The 16,424-nt window shown below is 36.8% G+C and overlaps 1 protein-coding gene across 11 annotated transcripts in view; it reads right to left on the minus strand.

The window, feature by feature from the left end:
• ZSWIM6 (zinc finger SWIM-type containing 6) overlaps positions 1-16,424 on the minus strand; it is a 197,110-nt gene that overhangs the window by 82,390 nt on the left and 98,296 nt on the right. The window contains exon 1 of one of the 11 annotated variants that reach the window (XM_060635710.3): positions 1,038-3,382. The exons of the other annotated variants lie outside the window; for them this stretch is intronic. Within the exon in view, the coding sequence (XP_060491693.1) occupies positions 1,038-1,080 (43 nt within the window). The 5' untranslated portion in view covers positions 1,081-3,382. Of the gene's footprint in view, positions 1-1,037; positions 3,383-16,424 lie in introns of those variants that run through there. 11 annotated transcript variants of the gene reach the window in all.

A 16,424-nucleotide genomic window follows, 5' to 3' on the forward strand; every position in this document is an offset into this window, starting at 1 on the left:
AATCATCCTCCCCTTTTTACAAACTGAGGTTCTCTCTGAGTAGCAGTGATAGAACACACTCTGGATTAGATAGGGCTCTGTAGGACTATTAGGAACATGGGTCTCTATATTCCAAATGATAAATTTGCACAAGTAAAATCTCTCCATGCCAACACATTAGTGGTTTAAAAGGATGAAGGGAGGCAAATTAATAGATATAGACAGTAAACAGTGTTAAGGTTTAGGACCTTTGGAGGCAGGGCACGGTCTTTCATCTCTGTAGCCCAAAGATCCAACACAGCTCCTGGAACAGGCCAGGCCCTTGTAACTGTCAAATGAAGGAAGTGATGGGGCTCTTCCAAGCAATGCATGACCTGTCCTGCAGAAGTCACAAATAGAAAAAATAAAAGCTTTGGTCTCAAGCCCAGGATACTATAAACTTGGGAGTCCACTCTCCCCTTACACTGAGTTAAGCGAGACACAGAGGTCTGTGACACCATCTAAGACAGCAGATATCTGCTGTATTTCCATCACAGAGGACTATCTTTAAGGAAACACTCAAGAAGCATTTGTTAGGTGAAAGAATGCACAAATCCTCTTAGGCTCTTGGTATGTGGAACATACAAAATGGTGCTTCTCAAACTGGAATGTGCATCAGAATCACCTGGCAAACTCATTATACAACAAGACGGCTGGACCCATTTCACCATCCCAAGTGATGCTGCTGCTGCTGGTGGTCCAGAGAACCAATAACCATGATGATTAGAATTAAAGCTTAAACAAGTCTTTTTTAGTCAAAAATATACTTAATGAACACAGTAAAGAGAACAGAAAAGAATATATAGCTTGTGATATAAAGAATGTAAACAATTTCTAGCTTACTATGTAAACTACATGCTCCTCATTCCAAGAAGACAGGTATGGAATATTTAAATGGTCTCAGCATTAGGAAAAAAAAATGAAAAAAATTCCATAATATTCATAATTTTTTAAGTAAAACCTTCATTCAAAATCATAATTAAAACATAAAAATTAGAAATCAATCAGAGAGTATTTACTTTTACAGAGAGATTGTTTCACAGTGTCCCATGGATTCATCATAATTGATGCTTCTTTGTGAATTCAAAACAATCCATCTGGGGGACCTGGGTGGCTCATTCCATTAAGTGTAGACTTCAGCTCAGGTCATGATCTCACAATTCATGGGTTCGAGCCCTGCGTCGGGCTGTATGCTGACAGCTCAGAGCCTGGAGCCTGCTTCAGATTCTGTGTCTTCCTCACTCTCTTCTCCTCCCCCACCGGTGTGCGCGTGTGCGCGCGCTCTCTCTCCCTCTCTCTCAAAAATAAATAAACCATTAATAAAACAAATTTTTAATGTAAAACAATCCAATTAATGAGAAAAAAACTGGCAACTATTTTAGTAACATATTTTTTGCCTACAGGAAAGTATACTCAATAAGAAAAAGTCAGAGGCAACAGAACGTACAGGAAAACAAAAGGTGAAGTAGGACTTCATAATTTCCTTCCAATTCCAACACATTTCTGTTAAACAATTTTAGACAAGCAATTTAGCCTTGATTTTCTTATTAAAAGGGATTAATAATACCTTACCTTCCAGGACTGCTCTAAGGGGTAGAACTGACAATGTACGTTAACCACCACAAGGATTCCTTTTATGGAATGCCTGCTATCATCAGCACTGTAATAGAAATGTAATGCTCTTGGAAGCTTGGCATTTCCAACAAGTGTAAAAAAACCCTAGCCCTTTGGCGAGTATACAAGCTGTTGGAAATGCCAAGCTTCCAGGAGCATGCTAGCATTTCCATTACAATAACATGCAAAGGTTTGTTGTTACTGTACTAACTCTAATATACTCATATTTCCAAATTAATGGAACTGCTATAATTTTTTTCAAACTGTCCACATTTTACATAGGACATTCTTAAAATGTGATTTGATTCCAAACAGTAGAGAAAAGAAGAAAAATTAGAAGACGTATTAATTTTGTCTGAAAGTAACTTCTAGTTTCAGTAATTTTCCAATCCTATCTTTGAAGATCTCTCTTCTAAAATGTAAAACACCTTTTTTACTTCTAATGTTTGCCTTCTGTGTCACTGTATACAAAATTATTTTCACAGCTCAAGTCCATCTTGTCATTGAGCTAGAGACTAATTCAAAGTTGGATGCAACCGTAAGGCAACTTGCAATTCTTACTGTGAAAGAAAAAGTGACCACAGCTTTTCATTCCCGGTAATTTATGGCCTGACAAGCAGAGTGAAGTTAGAACTTATGCCCTCTTCAAAGAATCCTAAGAAACACTAGCCCTGCCAGAGCTGTAAGTATTATTATTTCCCTGTATGTAGAGATCCACCTGAGAAGAAAATCCTTTCTGCTCCATGTGTATGTCTTTAAGAACAGTGAGCAGATGCGTTTACACCTTGGCTAAGTGGTTTGTTTTTTTTCTTAAGTACATAGTGATAAAAGAGAAGCAAAGAGACGGACTGGTCACCCGTTTAAAATGTAAATGAAATTTATTAAGATATTCCCATTCCTATCTTGGCCCAGTGTAATTACAGATGATTTTCTTCCCTTGTTTTGGTTGGTGTGGAGGAAGTATTTTTTCTAAAATTTCTACAGTGAAGACGAATTACTTAAGAGATTAAAAAAAAGTGCTCTCAGTAAAATTGCAAAGGTGCTTAAAGTCTTCCTGAGGAAAGAATCTGCCATATAAAGGATGCCCAAAACATGTTCTGGGTGCCTGATAATGACCACACACCAAGTGTAAACAGTGACAGTGATCATCAGTCAAGCTTTGCCCTACTACCTGGCCCAGCCTACTTTACCAACAGGACACTCCCAGGCTCTTGTTAACCCATGGATGCTCAGCCTTCCTCGTGGCTCAGCCACTTTCCAAAGAAGAAGATGGACTTCAGCACTCAAGGTAAACAAGGCAGAGAGACTGGGCTCCTGGTTCTAATTTCAGCCATTAGCTAATGTCAGCCCCATGGGCAAGTTGCTTCAAATCTATTTCTTGTTTTCTTCTTTTCTCGTGTATTAAATAAGGAAAATAGATGTTAGATGATGTCTAGAAAATTAGGAAGGTTGGCAGCAGTAATGGAGAGTATCCACGGCAAGATGAAGGATGGTAGCTGTCACGCTCACTCAACCCAAGACCTTTGACTTACCCTGGCTGCCACAAAGTTGAAGCAATGGTCCTCTCAAAGGACTTAGAAGTTATGGCTCAGGGAAGGAGCAACAAAAAGGATAAATACCACTATTGTTGCATCTATGTATATATGTCACTAGCGTGTGGGAGAATTTTTTAAAACTTCGAAATTCAATATAAAAGTAAACAATAACTACGTAATTTTTAACCATCTGCCTATAACTGATATTCTTAAGGCATAATAGCTTTTTGTGTTCTAGATCTAAAATCAAAATCTAATCTTAAAAATCTCAGATTGTATAAATACAGGTAAAGTTTATCTATGCAAAATGTATACAATATAGAATATAAAAACACGAAAGCCCATTAAAAATGAAATGAAACAAATGGATTAGATCATCTCGTCTGTCTTTACCACCAAAAGGGCAGTAGTATTCTTTCCCTTCCCATCCATTAATTAAGAACATGAGGGGCTATACCATTCAACGACACTTCCCTAATCCCCTAACTTGGTAACAGGCAATGTACAAGTCTCCAGAGAAGTATCCATGAATAACACATGGGCTCCAGTTCTGAGAAATCACTGGATTATTGGGCAATTTACACCTATGAAGTCAGATCAGGGTTGAATTCAGAAATACATAAGAAGAACAGACCGACATTTCCCACACTGTGTTATATATGTTAAAAGGTATCAAAGGGTAGGGGTTTGGGGAGGTGTTCCCTTATGTCAGAGAAATTTCTATTAAGTTGCATCCAGCACCACCCTTTTAGAGATTGAGAATGTAGCTCATTCAGAATAAGAGCTCTAAGAACTTAAACAGTACATGGAGTCCTACTGAACTTTATTTACTAGGACTTTAAAGAAGAATGGTAGTGGAGTGCCTGGGTGGCTCAGTTGGTTAAGCGTCCAACTTCAGCTCAAGTTATGATCTCGCAGTCTGTGAGTTCAAGCCCCACGTCAGGCTCTGTGCTGACAGAGCAGAGGCTGGAGTCTGCTTCAGATTCTGTGTCTCCCTCTCTCTGCCCCTTGCCCGCTCACACTCTTTCTCTCCCTCAAAAATAAATAAATATTTTTAAAAAATTAGAAATGCCACATTTCTTAAAGAAGAATGGTAGTACAAGGTCTAGAACAGCTATAGGAAAATTTAAAAATGTATTTAGTTCAAGATGAGCAATAGGGTTGCTTAAACTACAGGCTCAACTGAGAGTTTAGAATCATAAATCAGAACGAGCCAATTGACAGGCTTTTGTTACTTTTTCTCCAGGAGTTTAAGCCAACTCAGACATGAGTGGCTTAAAGGTTGGAGAAGCCTCATCACCAATGTTCCCCTTCTACTATTAAAGAACCAATCATTTATGGGGAAAAGTAAGCCTATCGTTGAAAGCCAGTCTTCTTACAACACAATACAAAAGAAAGCACACCAATGTTGTTATGTACACAATTACACTTAAAAGTTCATCTGGCATTCTCTCAACTAGAAACACCTATTAATATTCAATTAACCAGAATACTAAACACTGTCAACCCAAAATGGTTAAGAAAAGTGTTTATGATATTTTACCTCCAAATCCTAAAAACCTGAGTGGCAAAGCTCAAACATCTGTTTGAGGGAGGACCTGAAAGAGTCTTAACATGCAAATTCTGTATTAGAGTTTATTCCATAATACAAAGGAACAGTACATGGTGTCCTATGAAGGAAGGACTGTTAAGATGCTGATGGCACTCAGAAGTATGTAGAACAGTGCCTGCACAGGACATGTACTCAGTATTTGAGTGAACAAATGAATGAATGAAAAAGTAAAAATTTTTTTTGTAGAGCGATTAAATAAAATCTGAATGCTCTATACCAAATTGCTCTAGTGTAAGAAGCTGCAAGATAGCAAAGTCTGAAAACAAATGATTGCATGTGCCTCACACAGGAAACATATGTGAAGTAGTTAGAATTAAACTCTTACTATAGATAATTACCCTGTTTATGCATGACTTTTTCAAGATCTTGCAAAAGTGCCACTAATAATAAATACACACTATTTTAAATAACAACTTGGTTGTATTTATTGCTTCTGAAAACAAAGTTTTTATAAGGTAAACGAACAGATATATTCCATTTTAGACTGGAGAACATTTCTATTGGACAGGGTATTGGTTAACATTCTAGAAAGAATCAGAAAAGTACAGGTACTGGCCAGGAGCTCTAACCACAATTTTCTTTTCAACATCAAGTAACTGTTAACTGAAACTTTATGAATAATAATCCAAACTTCAGGATTAAAAATAATAAGAATTTTAAATAGGTAACAGAACTCCTGCACCAAATTTTTAAATACCATTCATTCTAAACAGAAAATATAAATGCAAATGGCTTCAAATCTTAAAGAGTACTAATTAAGTAGCAATTATGTATACAGTGGATTAATGTGGTTCAGAATCAAAATAATGTGTCTAAGGATTGTCAGTATAATGGAATAAGAAGTGACCTGGGAAAGCGACTGGAGTTTTAATCCCAGCTCTGCTACTAATTAGCTATTTGACCCTCAGTCACTGGCCTCATTTTCATATCTGCAAAAAGAGGCTGAAGGACTAGATCAATGGTCCCTAGCTGTCTTTTTTGGGGGGAGGGGGGACAGGGAGCAGTTACTGATCCTCTGAGAATCTGAAAAAGGGCAATGTATGTTTCCCCCAAATATGCACAAAACTATGCAGAGTATTTCAGAGTTCAAGATCTGTTATCTTCATTTATTTAGTTTAAGGGCATCCTTGTAGATCTCCCCACAGACCCTCAAATTCTAAACTTTAGTTTCTGAGTGAAAAACAACCAAAACATATATACTCAGATTCAAAATAACTAATGAAAATCCAGACTTGTGCCTCAAGTTACTTTTTTCTTTGGTTTACAATGGACTTACAAGGACTTTTTTAAAGAATTTAGACATTTAGAAGCAACTGGAACACCTATGCAAGTATCCATATACCTGGAGGCAACCAACTTACCCAGGCTCAAGAGGCTATTTTGTCCATTCATGAGAATATGGGACTTCAAATTTAAATATAGCCCACGTAATACACAGCATGAAATGATGAAACAAGAATAAATCTACAACAGATTCTTAACGGGAGTTAAAGGGGAAAAATAATGAGGAATAACACACATCATGTATATGATCCAAGGCATCATAAAACTCAAATGACATATAGATTAAATGCAGACAAAAATACAGTACTTCAACAGCTAAGAGACCAAAGACATGTGGTCTAGTTGTTTAATCGAACAGAATTAATATTTTTTATAAAAAGCTACTTTAATTGCCTAAAATACAAATATATTGGATATATATTGTCAAAGAAAGCTCCACAATGTAAAACAAAAACAAAACACCTGAGGAATGAACTACGTGGTAGTTTTCAAATTCCGAGTAAAAGGCAAATGGCCCTACATTTGTAAATCAAATACATTAGCTAAACAAATGTTTCATCATAATTCAAATTAATTTCTCTGGTAGAGTATGAATTCTGCTATTTAAGGTTGAAATAAAATTTGCCCCTTTTGTGTAAAAAGGTAGTCAGAAACGTCTCATGCCCAACAGAAATCTATGTCCCTGCTTCAGAAACCTACAAATAAATGTTAGGACCACAAAATATGGAAGAAGTAAAGACATGATAAATGATAAATGAGAGCCACAGCAGTATCTTTTACTAGTCTACCTGGTCCTTCTCCTCTTTCATTTCTCTCCCTCTCCTAACATTCGTTCTTTCAAATTCTTTACACACTTTCAACCTTTGCTAAACACATTTGTACCTTGCTTCATTCCCTTATTCCTCCCTCCATTTTGAAAAGGCTAAGAGAATCTTCTCTGGGGCAGGGATACTCCGCAACTCCAAACTCCACCTGGACCATTTATAAACTAATTGGGGATTGTCTGCAGTTACCCTGAGCCTAAAGTAGTTTTTTTCCCTTTGGAAACAGCTCTACAAGACTACAAGGAGCACAAATCTAAGTTGACTTTTTCTTTTTTTTTACACACATATCAAATTTCAGCATTTTATTAAATAAGAAAATGAAAAATCTAGGCAGGCCAGAGAAACATTAGGCTTAATATTTTAGAAGTTCCAAAACACTGAAGAATCCTAATTCATTCTCTTTGATGATTCTTCCTCAAACAAATGTTGGGGGTTTTCCCCCTAAATAAATATGTAAGAATTATATTTACACATTATTTTTGAGAATGCCTCTGATACATTAAACCCTACTGAGAAGCTGAATTCTCCTAATATAAAAATGACAGCCATACCTAATGACATACTGTTATGTTTAAAGGAGAAAATCAGAAATGAAAAGTTGATACCTTAAGAGAAGATGAAACTAGCATAATCAGATTAAACAAGAATCCAATTTTCATGATCATCACCTCACTAAAACAGCAGTTCTGTATGCTCCAAAACTCTGGCTCTTAATTCTTCAGAACCAAAGGTTCAGCTGGAAAAACCAAGGATTTTCATTTTTATCAGGTTGATGAAAATCTATCAAAAATTTATCAATACTTCAGAACTTCCTTAACAGCATCCAAAAAATCTAATTTAACACTTGCTTGACAATTCAAGGTCATCATTAGAACAACATTCACTACACTATGTCTTCCCAGTAATGCCCTCAAGGCCTCACTCAGCCCGGTTACTAGCCCTTTAGCTGAAGACTTGAAGAGCTAAAAGGTACTGCCCTGCTGGCTGAGAGCCTGGTCTGCTTCTTTTTCTCTCTCCTCCCTTGCCCCTTCTCATGCTGACATTTTACTTAATACTTACATCCCCTATCCTTCTTCTAAAATGCTGGTTTACATCCTCTAGGAGTTTGGAAACGAGATAACCATCGCCTGTAGACCTATGTATAAATAAGAGTAAATGACGTCTGAATACAGGCCTGAGGTTTTCTTTTGTGAGTTAAGTGCTTAAGCTGCAGTCTGGGGATATTGGTGGATTTAGACTGGTAGCTTCAAAAGCCCACCATTTGTCCTTGTTTGTTCTCAATTATATCCCAGATAGAAAATAACAGAGAAACTGAATACATTACTTTTCAAGTTTTCCATAAAAGTGCCATGAGCTCAAAAAGGTAAATTCTAAAGATATTTTTCATTCATTACTAGAAATATGTGGTATAATGTCTGATTGCTTTAATCACTACTGCCAATAGTAATAAGAGTTAACTCTTCTACCTGTCACCATATAAATCTCACTTTTCTCTCAGGAAAAAAAAATGATTTTTAAGATAAACATACATTAAGTCTACCATAAGAAAGCTCTATGATTTTTAAGACAAACACCTTTGTTTTAAGAAAACGAGGCACACCCAGATCTTGGTTTCTAAATATGATTCTCCAACAAAAGGAACCAAAACTTCTTGGGAAAACAGCTTATTCTACATCTGAGATGAAGAAAATATGAATAGTGTCAGAAATGAAATGCTTAAAAAAAATTTGAGGGAACTGTCACATCCTGAAAGAGTCCACTTAGCCAGGCTGTGACTATTTGAGCAACAAAATAAAATAACTTCAGTATTACATAACTCAAAAAGTAAGTATACTGATAAAAATTACTGAATTAATTTAATTAATTAATTAAAGGACACACATCTTCCTTCTAGAAGAAGTCCAACTAATAATGTTGAAAGACTGAAAGAAATAAAAACCATCATTAGAAAACCCAGTAATATCTGGTGCAAGATACACTGACAATAGTAAAATTAGTGGGGAAAGCGTTAAAAAGAAACAAAATATTTGGATAGCCTCAAAGTAGCTCCCCTCCAGACAGGTAACTGTGGTGGTTTTAGCACCTATCCACAAAATCTTTGATACTCCTCCCTCCAGGCAGTGAAGCTTAACTCTCTTCACTTGAATGTGACCTGGACTTTATGTGACTCCTTTCTAATGAAAAGCAAAAACAAAACGAAACAAAACAAAAAACTGTGGCTTTTTAGAGTGGACAAACTAGTCAGATATCACCTTCAGCAAGTGACAAAGGTCGGCATAAGCAATAGTAAGTCACATTGTTCAGGGGGATATCAACGTATCCCCCCCAACTCCTCACACTGTTCAGGGGGATATCCGAAGTGATGCAATGAGAAGTGTATAACACTATTATTTCTCTGCTATCCTTTTAAAAAATGCACAACCTCTATCTCATCATGAGAAAAGCTTCAGACAACACAAATTGAGGGATATTCTACAAAACTACCTGCCCAGTACTCTTCAAAAGATAAGGAAAGACCAATGAACTGTCAAAGATTAGGGGAGATGAAGGAAACACGATGACTAAAAGCATTATGGTAACCTGGAATGGATACTCAAAAAGGAAAAAGACATTAGTAGAAATGCTGGAAAAATCTGAATGAAGTCTGTACTTTAATAGTACTGTACCAATGTTAATTTCTTAGTTCTGATTAACATAGCAGGGTTATATATTAACTTTAAGGAAGACTGGGTAAGTGGCAAATGGGAACTCTGCTATCTTTACAATTTTCTGTAAATCTCAACTTATTTCAAAAAAAACAAAAAAAACAAAAAAACCTTGGTATGGTTACTGAGACCCTGGCAAACAGGTCACAAATATCTAAACCACAAAGATCCTTTGGGCCACTTTAATATAGAGATTCTTAGTATTTCAATTTAAAGATTAAGAGGATTGTCATGCCAAGAGAAAGGGTAGGAAGGAAGACTCTGAAGAAATACGAGCCCATTTGTAAGTCAGAGTCACGAAATAATGTTCAAAGCAGCTTTGTTATAAAACTGGCCACCCACATATCCATCAGCAACAGACTAAGTTGTGACATACTCCTATAGTATAATACAATGCAGCTGTGAAAAATGAATGGACTACAGTCAAATCTGAGTTTTTCTTTTTTTATTGAGGTATAAGTGACATATATTGTATCAGTTTCAGGTGTAGGTATACAACATACCGATTCGGTGTTTGTAGGTACTACAAGTAAGTACTACATATAAATACTGTGGTACTTACCACAGTAAGTCCACTTAACATCTTAACCATACATAGTTACAAATTCCTTTTTCTTGGGAAGAGAACTCTTCAGTTCTGTCCTACCAACTCTCAAATATGCAATTCAGAATTATTAGCCAGTCAACATGCTACACACTACATTGGCTCAGGTCATGATCTCATGGTTCATGAGTTCAAGCCTCACATCAGGCTCCACACTGACAGGGCCTGCTTGGGATTCTCTCTCTCTCCCCTTCTCTCTCTCCTCTTCCCTAACTCGTGACAATGCGCGCACTCTCTCTCTCCCCCTCAATGAGTAAGTAAACTTTAAAATATCTTCAGATTTTGAAGTATTTTATGCATCAATTTTCCAAAAGCCACAAGTTATTCATAAAATGCTCACAAAATTAAATATTAGGATATTTTTGTAGATTCCTAGAGTGAATGCCACAAGTTAGCTATCACACCTGGGCATAAAATACAGCATTAAAAAAATCAAGATAAACGTACTTCCTTTAACTTTTTAATTATTTCCACAGCCAATTATAATAAAAACAGTAGGCTTATGCTAAATTTATAACACTAAAGTGGCCCTAGGCTCAATACCCACGCCTAAATATAGTATTTCCCAAAGAGGGGATTGGCCAAAATCTATCATTATGACAAGACTGAGCTATAAGATACCAAAAGTATAATCAAAAAGTGCTAACTCTGTTCAATATTAAACTATTTTTTTAAATGTAAGTTAGTTCGGTCTAAATTTACTAAATCCCTTACTCGGTGAGAAATACTTGATTCCACATGAAAATAATTATTTACTTAATTGTGCTTTAAGGTCAAGTTCTGAGTTCAAAAGAAAAAAAACCTCCTAAACACCCAGAGGGTACAATTTTAGCAGATGTACTGCTGTAGTGAGCACACACCCAGGGAGTACAAAAGTAACCAAAGCTTAAAAACCACATTTCCTTTCATAGGGGAATTTTATTGCATTGTGAGATTTTGCTTTTGAAAAACTATAAAATTGAGAAATTAAGGTCACTAGAGAAATAAGAAAATAACAAACTTATAGAAGGTTTTACTACTTCCTACAAGTCTCTTGAAATATGAACAAACTTTAAATAATGTATTTAATAGGGTTATAATTTAAGGCACAATTAAGAGTTAAATATATATATATATATATATATATATATATATATATATATATAGTTAGTTAGTTAGTCGGTCTATCAATCTAAATTGCTCTAACATTTGTACCCTGACTTCCTGAATCCAACTAAAACATTCCTGCCGTGATGCCAGCTTCCTAGTCAGGCTTTCTGAAAAGACTAAGGAATCTCAAGTTTCCCCAGCTGAACAGGAGCCAAAATGCAAACCACTGCCTCTTCTGTGCAGTTGTAAGCAGTTAACACTCAGAATAAATCACTCCTAAATCAAAGCAGTTTTTACTGATCACAATGACAACAACCCAGCCCGTCAGTCTTCAGGAGTCCAGACACACTTTTAAGGTAAGAGAAGCTTCAAACTACAGTCTTCTGAAACACACAGACTTCTTGGAACCACATTATCTTTAAATAAATAAGCCTCAATCGAATGAAGTAAAATTACAGATAGCTCTAAGAAATATACTTGATTACTTAAGTGTTCCCAAAATGACCAATGGCAAATGTTCCTGGGGTTCCTTCTCTCTGCCCTCATTTATTTCTTCTCCCTTGAGTGCTGGCTTATCCCTGTCCAAAGCTTCACCTTCATGAATCATTTTTCCCAGTTCAGGAGGTAAAGGTACCATTTGCTTTCTATACTATTCACTACTCTGGAGTCCTGTAAATATTTAGTAACAATGATAATAATTAACTGATTATGTCAAGCATTCATAGTTCACAGAAGTATAACCAGGAAGTGATAAAAATCTCCAACAGTAGCCTGTAAGTGACAGAGGGTTTTATTAACCCACTTTAGGGAAAATGTGTTAAAGGTGGCAATTCAGTAGAAGGCATACTTTATATAGCGGCACCCTTTATTTGAGACACCAATTACTTATTTTTTTAATAAATCATCCAAATGAGAAATAATCTCAAGTGAGAGTACTTACATATGTCTGGAAAGGCATCCCCATTTGTTCCCACTCCTTTCCCTTCTTGGCAGAATGCGAAGGCTGATCAAATCATCTACAGCCATCCATTTCCACTGCCTTCAGCAATACCCATTTCATAGATGGAGCAGAGAAGATTTTGAACAAATCACCATTCTTCCTGCCACCTGATACTACCAAATTATTGGAAGGGGAAAAGTAAGTGGAAAAGATAATCCAAGAAGAGCAGCAGAAAGGAGACCAAAAAGAAGCTGAGGATGTCAGAAGACAAGAGGCTTACGGGTTGCTACTAGGTTCAGAGCTTCTAAGAAGCAGCAGTGGTCTATCAGTTTGGAAATGTTTCTGAAAAGGAGGATGTTCTTTCACCCCACTTACGTAGTTAGCAGAGTCAGTCCAAACTGTTCAGCACCCCAGCCCATCTCTGCCTTTCTGGTTAAGCTGGCAGTGAGGTACGTGAGTCAAGCCTCCTTTTTAGTTACTGCCTGCATCACACCTAGAGGTCAATCAGGGGACAGGTGTTTCACTGAGACTGCCCTCCCATCTGCTTCACATCTGTTCCTGTCCTAAAATAGCTATACTTACAAGCAGAGAGGCAAGGAGTATGAATGGGATTGAGCAGGTCCCCACGACGCTTTGTACATTCAGCATCACTACTCATCCCAACTCTGCTGGGAATGTGACTCTTGGAACTATGACAACAAAATCCCGGTATAAAATACTACTAGTGCCACTATTGCTACTGCTACTACCACCACCACTGCCACCACTACTTAACACCTTTTGAGAAGCAGACTGGGATAATTTAGCCAGAGGAGAGTTGTGAGATAGTATATACGGCCTTATTCAAACCTAGGCTATTAAAAACAATCAAATAAAAAAGTATTAAAACTCTGGAAATGCAAGAAAGTAAACGAGAAAATAATAACAATTCCTTAAAAAGTTGTGTAACCCTAACCAGGAATACTTTGTGACATGCCTGTTAGTAATATTAAACACTGAAGAAAAGTCCATGCTAAATACCGGGCCTGCAACTCAAACAAAAAGAGTTTTCTCTTATAAAACTCATTTTGGGTGACTCAGAATGGGAAACCAATGTGACTGAAAATAAACAGTGATACATCCTACGAGTATAGGTGCTATCCTCAATTACTGTTCTACTGTATTATGAGCACAAACCTAGGATTATAGAGAACAATCACCATTGTTAAATGTAAGTGCCAAAAAGAAATCTTACAGAATGGTGGTAGGGATTCAAAGGGGGAAAAGACGCTTCTGGTTACAAGGACAGCCAGGGTGACAGTTTTACCATTTTGTGAGGTTTCCTAGCATATTCCCTTTGTAAATGGCATTTCAAGGACCACAATGTCAAAACATCCCGTATTCACCTAATACTCTCTACTCCCACCGGCACCATGATTTTCTCAGAATACTTCAATGTCAGAGAGAACACCCTAGTCAAGGTTAGTCTAGTCTCATTCAACTTTCACTGCCAGCTACTCTTATTTCTAAAATATGCTCATTTGGACTTCCACATGACAAATAAATCTTCTCACCATGCTCCCATATACTTCCTGGTTCAATGTTTTTACTTTATTGTCTCTAAATGTATCAGATAAGGCCTGTATGCCTTTCTGAGGTTGCAAACTCCTTGAACAGTTCCTTTCAGACTGCCCACCAGCGGCTCTAGCATCTCTCTTCCACCAGCTAAATCTTTTTATGGTCACATAGGCTTTCTTATTTATACCATACTGTTTCAAATCTAGCTGTGTCAGCTAAGTTTTCTACACCATACCAGCAGTAAATAAGAGGCTGATCTGTGACCAAAAGCAGGCATACAGAAACTACGGCAGAGCCGGGGCCTGTGCAGTCAGAGGCTCTGCACAGCACCATCTCCTCAGCCGATCCCATCCTGCAGCTGGGCTGTGTAGCTTTGGACAAGACCCTTCACCAATTAATTAGGCCTTAGTGTCCTACATATAAAATGTGAGGTAAACCGGGTAATTTTTAAGGTTATGTCCACCACTATTTCCATTAAATTTTAATTAAAAATCACCACCCTATACAGCTAGGACTAAAAGTTTATTAAGCCTTCCTTATACTCTCCTGAATCCAGATGATTTGGAATCAAAAAATATCTCTTGAATGATGAAAGGTGAACTGACTACAGTCTACCCCTGAAGTTATCTTCACATCCAGGAGGAGTTGAAGGTGAGTCTGCCTGATTACTGAATCCTGGCTGGGAGAAAAAAATGTTATGAGTATGTGTATTTTAGTGAGTTAAAAAAAAAAAAAAAAAAAAGGAAAGGCTAACAATTTCAAACTTGGAACCACTGCCTAAATTGCCATGAAATTTTAACTTTTACACATAATATAATCTCATGTAGATTATTCACAATCTAGATGAACAACAAAAACTCATTAGTTCATTCAATTTCTTCAGCTAAATATGCTGCTTCTCCTTCTGGAAATCCTCGTCACCTGTATGACCTATTTCAAATCTGGTCATCCACACAGTGAAAGATCATTACTATGTAAAACTTCACCACCTATATATCACACAGTAAAGTATTTGTTCTGTCCTCTATGCACCAAAGTACTCTCTACACATTGTTATTACAGCTCTTAGCAAACACAACACTATGGTGAATTGTTTATATGCCTGTCTGTCCCAGTGGACTATAAACTGTTTTATTCATCTTTGTGTCCCCAGTACCTACCAGGACCAGGCACACGGCTGACACGCACTAAATGTTCACTGAATTGAACTGAATAAAACAAAATTTCCTATTCACCAACCAACATAGCTTTGGGTCTGAACATCCCAAATATTCATGCTCAGACATGTTTTGCTATACTGGGTGGCAAAAACAAACTCTAAGTACCCTGTAAATTCAGGTCTCAGAGAAACCTGGGGGAAACGGTTTTTTTAAAAAGCAGTCAGTATTTAAAAAGTCTTCATACCTGTGGACCAGAAGGTCAAAAGCTTCTTTGATCTTAATTTTCAGTATGAATACAGATTGTAAAAGCAGAGCCTCACCATAATTTAAAACTAAAACAAAAATGATTCATATTTCTAATGGATTTAAAGACCAAAAACAATTAAAATGAATGTCCCTAGTATCTTTAAAGTAATGCTCTGCTAATTGTTCTAATATTCGTAACATTCTTCTGACTGGGAAAGTAACAGGGGTTGATTACATGGAATATCCACTACCTCTTATCGACATTCCTACAATATGAAGAGTAAGTACCTTTCCTACACCACCTCTAATAAATAGCACCTAAGAAACCTCCATTTTTCAATTTCACACAAAATCTGAAAAGAGATGTGGGCTTCATGTCAAAGAATTGTCAATTTTTCAAACAAGAGTACCCTACCATATCAGTCCTCTTTCTTCTTCCATTAGGGAAGAGATTAAAATAGAAGTATACTTCAAAATGCGAGGTCAACATTTTAAAACCACTAAACTTTTTGTATCCTGAATATACTCTCTTTTTTTTAATCACCTTTTGTTTATAGCATTAAACAAAACTGTGGCAGGTCTTCTAGTCTCGAAGATCTTTCCAATATTCCTCCATTTGCCAAAGATGATTCCAATTACCAGAGTAAAATATTAAGTCGTGATAAGGCATTTCAAAAAGATTCCTGCAGGTTAGGTAGAAAAGACATTTTGAACTATGTGTTAGTTACATATAATTAATTATCCTTACCACATTTTCTCATGAGAAAACCAAATTCTATGAGGAAGTATTTGACTTAAAAAAAAAACAAAAACAACACACCAATATCTGGGGCACCTGGGTAGCTCAGTTGGTTGAGCAATGGACTGGCTCAGGTCATGGAACTCACAGTTCGTGAGTTTGAGCCCCGCATCAGGCTCTGTGCTGACAGCTCAGAGCCTGGAGCCTGCTTCAAATTCAGTGTCTCCTTCTGTCTCTGCCCCTTCCCTCCTCGCAGTTTCTCTCAAAAATAAATCAACGTTTAAAAAAAAAACAAAAATGCACCAATATCAAATATCCTTCAAAAGTCTTTTTATTCTGGAACAAATCATTTAGAAATAATAGTATGTCCTTATCTAGTGGGGTTGAAACACTCTATGACTCTATGACTCAACATTTCCATTGCAAGGTATATTTACACTAGAGAAGTGTGTGTACACACCCACCAAGATAGTCAAGAATGCTCTTGACAACCTTGT

Source organism: Panthera onca, chromosome A1, assembly GCF_046562875.1.
Source record: "Panthera onca isolate mPanOnc1 chromosome A1, mPanOnc1 haplotype 2, whole genome shotgun sequence".
Classification (NCBI taxonomy): domain Eukaryota; kingdom Metazoa; phylum Chordata; class Mammalia; order Carnivora; family Felidae; genus Panthera; species Panthera onca.